Genomic DNA, 7079 nt, shown 5'->3' with positions numbered 1-7079 from the left:
TTTCATTTTCTTGAGGTGGTTGTCAAAGTTGCCACTAGAACCATGGTTTTGCTTCTCAGCCTATGGTGGGGAAAATCCCTTCTTCACGCTTCCCATAGGTTTTAACCTGTTTTCAGGATTACTTTCATTGATCTGTGTGGTACACGTGATGTAACAGGTTTGGATTCAGTGGGTATGGCTAGACATGCCGAGGAGCACATGATGTTGCTCTGCTCTACTGCCTCCTAAGTTACATGGCCCCTCTTTACCACTCACAGCTTTCACAGTCCGTTTTGTACCCAGAAACCAACAGCAGTGGCACCTGGGAACTTGTTAGAAATACAGGAGCCCACGCCCCGCCCCAGACCTGACTCAGAACCTGCATTTTAACAAGATCCCCAGGTAGTTTGTGCACATTCAAGCCCTGCTTTATGGCATTTCTGCGTAGTCTGTTGCCATGGAGAGAAAAGGCCTGGAAACAGGAAGGTCCCAGAAAGCACAATTTGATTTTTTAGCCTGTCTAGTGATACACAGTTTCAACTGAGGTCAAGGGCATTTGGAGACCCAAGTTATGAGTCTCGAGAATACCGGAAGTGCCGAACTTTTACGGGGCACGGAGGGGGACGCGGTGGCCTGGGGAGGGGCCAGGGCTTGCCTAGCCATACTGCGAATTAGCTGCAGAAGCACGCGCCGGCTGGACTCCAGACACCCTCCTCCCTCCCCCAGGCAGCAGTCCGCGCCTTCCCTCCGCAGGTGTCTGGATTCTTCACCGCCTCCAGGGGGCGCCGGTGGGCCAGGCGGCCCGCTGCCACGCTCAGTCCCGGCGCACGTCAGCGCCGCGGCCGCCGCCCGGGCCGACGCTGCCCGTCACAATCATGGCGGCCGCGGCGAGGCGGGGTCTGGGAGGGCGAAACGGGCCGGCGGGCCTAGCGCTAGCGGTCATGTGACCGCGAAGATGGCCGCCTTCCCCTGGTAAGGAAGGAGCGGCGGGTGGGCCTTGGGGAGGGACCGGCCTTGGCTGTCTCTGGGACTCCGTCTCTGTCTCGGTGTGCGTCTCTGTGCGGGTGTGTGTGGACTTCTGTCTGTAGGGCTTGGTGGGCTCTCCCACCGCCCCCTCGGCTTGTCGTGACTACAGAACCCCCGGCCGCTACCCGGGTTCCGAGGGGCCCCCTGAAGCCAGCTGGGTGGGATCTTGGTCCTCCCCCGGGCTACCCCTCCCCGCGTCTTCCACGCCCCCCTCTCCGCTCATTCCCAAAAGAAAGCTCAAGTTTTCTGGTTTCCGTTTTCCCAGAAGTTGGCACGCGTTCTGGGAGCGCTGTGTGCAGAGCATAGTGGGCTCAGCTCTGGTCTGGATGACTGGAGACCTGGCTGTTTCCTGAACGACTCGGTTCATCCAGAGGAGACTTGCTGTTCTCCTCTGTAAAGTGGCTGCCATTCATCTTGCTCTATGCAGGGCCCTTCACTGAGCACTGAGGATGCACAGCCCTCAGACCTACTCCTTGGCCTCAAAGAGCTGGCAGTTCAGTGAAGCAGGCACACAGATTAGAAGGATTTCCAAAGAAGGCATTGGGATGAGGCCCAACCACACCTGCTGGGTTAGGGGAAGGCTTGAGAGAGGAGGAGTCTTAAACTGGGTTTTGGAGGATGAATAGGAGCTCATCAAGAAGGAGCTATGGCTGACAGGCCTGTCGGGGCTCTCAAGGCTGGAGCTGGGAGTGATCGGAGCTTCAGGCTCCAGCTGCAGCTATGAGTGTGTGAAGAACTGGAGCATGTTGTGATGGCGGTGGTGGAATTATTTGACGACATGAGCTCTCCCCTACATTTCAGAGAGGGAGATTATTTTCAGATCTTTCTCTGCAAAACATGTGAAATGGTTTACATTGGATAAGTGAGCAAATGCACCACTGGCCTTAGAAATAATCAGATACATCTTTCTGGTTTTATGCTTGATCAACAGCTGTCTTCCTGGTATTGCCTTCACCTGGCTAACTCTTCCTTCAAAAGCCTTGATACACTAAATCAGGATTGGATGCCACTGAGCTCTTTCTACTGTGCCCTGCCCTGGGTTTTCTTTGACCTAGTCATGCAAAGCACCTTTGGAATCACTAAAACTTAAATGCGAAGACATTTCTGGCTTCAATGAACTTACCTGGAATTTTGTAATCAGAAAACTGAGGAAGATGCTGTTTAATCCCAGTCACTTTTGGTATTTTTACTTTACAAACAGAGGTGCCACAAGCCTTTTAGCATCTAGTGTCCCCACAGTTCCCAGCCTGGCTGTGCTCTCGACGTTTCTCCCTGTGGTAGCCCATGCTCATCTTTCAGGTTCCCCACTGGACTTCTGCTCCTTAAGTTAAAGGGGTTGAGTTTTAACCATCATTGTATCTCCAGTGCCTGGCATGGAGCTCAGCACATAGTAGGTGCTCAGTAATATTTATGGAATGAATGAAGAAACAGGAGAGGCCAACAGAGGAGAAATGTGTTTCTGTCATTAAATTTGACATTTATAGAGCCTTTATTTTGTGCCAAGCACTGTGCTAAATGCTGACCGGGCATCTGATCCTCATCTAATCATCTAATCCTCATAATAACCCCATTTTTAAGATGAAGAAATGGAAGTAGAAAAATGAAGCAGTTCACTTAGTTTTACAGCCTGTAAGGAGCCCTGAGGTTTGATGCTCAAAGCCTGTGATCTTAATTGTTATCATCAGCTGGACCCCCAGTCTAGGCCCTGGGCTGAGGTTTCTGGGTGATAGGGCTGTGTTGTCATGGGTCTCCCCAGAATGCCTCTTCTCACCCACACTTTTTGTTATCTCTAACCTCACATGTGAGATGTCCGGTACACCGTGGACTGTATTTCCTATTCAATCCTGTGATAATAGCACGCTGAAAAATACCTCCCCTTGAGTCAGAATTCCTACATTATTTTAAGGCTTTAGTGGGGAGAGGGGGTATATTGTGATTGTGGGAGAAAAAAACTCCGTGGCCAGATTAGGTTATTAGTAATTTAAAAATCATTTGAGAATTAAAATAGCTGATAAAAAGCTGTTAGTGGATTTCTGTATTTCCAGTATAAAATTAATTTGGTAATTGGTAATAGAATTTCTAAGCATCCATGTTACCAGATGTAGAGCATTTAAAAATAGGGAGATGTCAACCTTTAATGTGTGTGTGAATCACCCGAGAATTTGTTGATCTCCAGACCCTGATTGTGTGCGTGGAGGGTATTTGGTATTTCAACACTCCCCGCAGTAAGACCTGTGCTGGTGATCTGTGGCCCACACTGGAATAGCCAGGAGCCAGACCCAGCCAGGAGTGCGGGTATGAAATGCTGGCTTTTTCGCTGTGGCAACTGCCAAGGAGCCAAGGCCAGCCTTTTGCATTGCTGGGAACTGGGATAAATGGGGGTGGAGGGGGGCGGCGGTTACCAGCTGTATCAGCTCTGTTAGCAGGAAAAAGGAAAGTAAGGCTTTTTGAGAGAATGCCCTCTAGAGGTCGCTGTTAGCTTTACCAAAGACCCAGGCCTTGAGGAAAATGCTTTGACATGGCAAACTGTAGGAAACTCTCAGTGTTTTACTAAGGAGTGGAGAACAAATTTGAGTAAGTAATGGAAGAAGTGATTGAAAAATAAAAAATACAGCAATTTGACATGGACTTTCAGGAAGGGTAAAGTTTTCTTTTCTTTTTTTTTTAAAACGTTTTCCCAGAAACAGTATTTTTTCCCCAAGGAATTCCCTCCCCTCAAACTTAAAAAAAATTAATTTCAAAGCTCGGTCCTTTAAAAAAAAAAAACAATGTGTTTTCAAATTCTCAAGTTGTCTTATAGATGATCAATAGAACTACTGACTCCCAGAGACAGGCTGCCTCGGTCTGCGCTTGCTCACCTCTCACATGTTACCAACAGCCCCAGCTTCTCCATCTGAGAAATGGGCATAATCATAGTGCCTAACTCATAGGATTGATTCAGTGAGGAAATAGGAGTAAAGAGCTTGGCCTGATCCTGGTATATAGTGTCTGGGTGGGGGAGATTTCCCCCTGTACTTCTCTTGAGTTCTTGTGGCTGAACTAATGAAAAAATTGACCCAAGACAGATTAATAGGTGAAAAGGAAATACATTTTAATTTGTGTGCACTGGAGGTCTCTTAGAAAGGGGACCTAGGAAGTGGCTGAAGCAGGCAGCTTTTATACTTTTTAGACAAAGATAGCAGAAGATGAATCCAGTTTCATTGCTCACAGATTCTGCCTTCCACAAAACACTAGGACATCATTCAGCCAAACTCTTGGGTATTTTATAGCAAGGATTTGCATTTCCTCCATCATGTTCAATAACGTGTTCCTCCTTTCTGTCTGAGGCCTCATCCACATGACCTTTACCTTCCATAGTTGCACCAACATTCTGTTCACGACCACTTCTCTACAGCTCTCCTCTTTCTGAGCCCTCATAATAATCACCTTTGTTAAAGAAAAAAACAGTTAAAAGTCATAGCTTTTTTCTAGTGTATACTTCAAAACTTCTGCTGCGTCTACTCATTATCCAGTTCCAAAGCTGCTGGCACATTTTTAGATACTTAGATATATTCTAGCACCCCACTTCTGGTACCAGTTTCCTGTCTGGGTTCATTTGGGCTGCTGTAACAAAATACTGCAGACTGGTTTACTTATAAGCAACCAAATTTTATTTCTCATAGTCCTGGAGGCTGGAAGTCCAGGATCATTGCCCAGACCTGGTCAGGTGAAGGCACACTTCCTGGTTCCTAGCCGGCACCTTCTCACTATGCCTTCACATGGTGGGAGGGACTCGGGAGCTCTCTGTACCCTCTTTCAAGGACGCTAATCCCATTCATGAGGGCCCCACCCTCAGGATGTAAGTCCCTCCCACAGGCTCCACCTGCTAATACCATCACCTTTGGGAGTTAGGATTTCCACCTGTGAATTTTAGGGGGACACAAACATTCAGACCATTTCACCTCTCCTGCCTTTTATGTTCTAGTCATCATGCATTTAATTCTACGTATATTTTAAACACCTTAAGAACTTGTTTTTTTGTAGTAGATACTTATTTTCATCCACACCTTAATTTTTTGTATACTCTTTAGTATATACATATATATATGTATGTATGTGCAAATGTGTACATACATATATACATATTAACATATATATATTTTTTGCTTTCGACAAGGATAATTTTCCCTCTACTTTTAGCATTAAAAAAAGTGTAAGCTGTGGTGCTATGGCTGCTGTACTTTTTCTCTGCCTGTAAACGTCTTTCTTTTGCCCTTACATTTGTAGGATAGTTTCACTAGGTTTAAAATTTTTGGTTGGCAGTTCCTCCCCCGCCCCCCGCCCAATACTTTAAAGGTGTCGTTCCTTTGTGTTTCAGTTCTCATTTCTGTGCTGAGGTAATCATCATACTGTTGTCCTTTGAACATAACATACCTTTTTTCCTTTTAAGAAATCCTCTCTTTTTAGCATTTAACCATTTTACTGGGACAGCCATTTTACCATGAAGTATGGTGGTTTCCTGTTTTGGTTTTGTATTGGTCTTGCTCGGGGCACAAGTGTTTCATGAATCTGTAGATGGATATCTTTTAGTTTGGGAAAATTTTCAGCTATTATCTGCTTGCTCCTTCTTCTTTGGAAGTTTAGTCGTATGTGTGTAAGGCCGTTTCCTCATGTCCCTTGTCTTTTGATACCCTTTCTGTGTTTTTCGTCTTTTTTCCTCTCTGTGCTTCAATGTGAGTAATCTCTTCTCTTTCATTTTCCATCTCACTAATCCCTTCACCTGCTAAGCCTCCACAAGACTGATGAAAACTGTCTACTCTTCATCTACTTGGCTTCTTTCTCTTGCTCTACATACTTGGCAAATACTGTGGAGGGAAACCAGGGCAGGATTTCTCACTCCTGCACTCCTTTCTCTTCAGCAGCTCTTCCTTCAAGCCCTGGCTGTCTCCGTAGCCCTGAACCCTAATTTATCTCTGCCGCCTCATGAGTTTTCCTTAAAGCTCCTCTGGCTGCTCTGCCTCCATTCAGCTGCCCTCTGTCTGGCTTTCACCAAAGATCAGCAGTGCCCGGTAAGGATGGCTGGGCAGAAAGTTGGCTTCATCTCAGTGACTTCTGTTCTGGTATCTGGCCTAACAGGTCTTGTATGCCTTGGCAGCTCGTATACCTTCAAACTGACTTAAAAAACCTTTTAAATTTACCATTTCTTATTGGTCCTGGTAGAAATACTGTTCCACTGTAAACTACTTCACCACTGAGGAAGTCTCTACAAAACGTTCTTAGGGTGTATGCATCTCCCACTAACTGGTTTCTGGGTGTGCTGTTTACCAGGCATTCCAGGAATAGGAACTACAAGGCTGAGTTTGCATCATGCCGGTTGGAGGCTGTGCCGCTGGAGCTTGGGGACTATCACCCACTGAAGCCCATAACTGTAAGTTCTGTCAAGGGTCTCTCTGTGATGTTCTTATTCCGTAAAGTTGCAGACAGTATTCCTGGGTCTTTTTTGTTTTGCCAGCGGTAGTTGCTTTTGCATATTTAAATCAACCAATTTATTCTCTGCCCCATTTTTTGTGATGTTGGCCTCACCCACCACCCTGTTTGTTCCCTTTCTTGTATTAATGAGGCGGTTGTGAGTAGAGGATGCCGTTGTTCCTGATTTGGAGGTGAGAACAAAATACTTCTTAATCTGCCTATTTGGGATGTTAAGAATCACTCTAATGACCAATGTAGGGTGCTGTCCGGAATAGCATCTTAGTTTATCTGTGAGTTTATTTAAAAAATAAAACAGGACAAAAAGCAGGCAAGAGACATAGATGGGCTAGCACTGCATTAGCAAGTAATAGAAGCTATCTGGTTGTCATCACGGGTGGCATGAGGTTGACAGATGCCAGTGGACCCTGAGGACAAAACGTTTCTTAATGACAGAGGACCTGAGGACACACAGAGACGATTACATAAAGCAGGAGGTCATAAGACCATGCTGTGGCCTCCCAGGGCCCGTCAAATCCCTGTGGGCTCCTGTGGCTGTGGCTGACCCACCAGGGAGCTGGTTCCATTCTCAGAAGCTCGCTCCCCACGTGGTAACAGACCAGATGCAG

General features: G+C 46.4%; 1 protein-coding gene across 2 annotated transcripts in view; it reads left to right on the top strand.

Moving 5' to 3' along the window:
• Positions 1-804: 804 nt before the first annotated feature.
• The window catches only part of VPS35L (VPS35 endosomal protein sorting factor like), a 109105-nt gene continuing 102830 nt past the window's right edge, over positions 805-7079 (top strand). Inside the window, exons 1-2 of one of the 2 annotated variants that reach the window (XM_074346258.1) lie at positions 805-951; positions 6313-6412. In XM_074346258.1, the coding sequence (XP_074202359.1) occupies positions 935-951; positions 6313-6412 (117 nt within the window). In that variant the 5' untranslated portion in view covers positions 805-934. The remainder of the gene's footprint in view (positions 952-6312; positions 6413-7079) is intronic. The other variant, XM_074346257.1, reaches the window with a different exon arrangement.

The sequence above is a fragment of the Camelus bactrianus genome, chromosome 18 (genome assembly GCF_048773025.1).
Source record: "Camelus bactrianus isolate YW-2024 breed Bactrian camel chromosome 18, ASM4877302v1, whole genome shotgun sequence".
NCBI classification, from domain to species: Eukaryota; Metazoa; Chordata; class Mammalia; order Artiodactyla; family Camelidae; genus Camelus; species Camelus bactrianus.
This window is presented reverse-complemented; position numbering and strand designations above follow the sequence as displayed.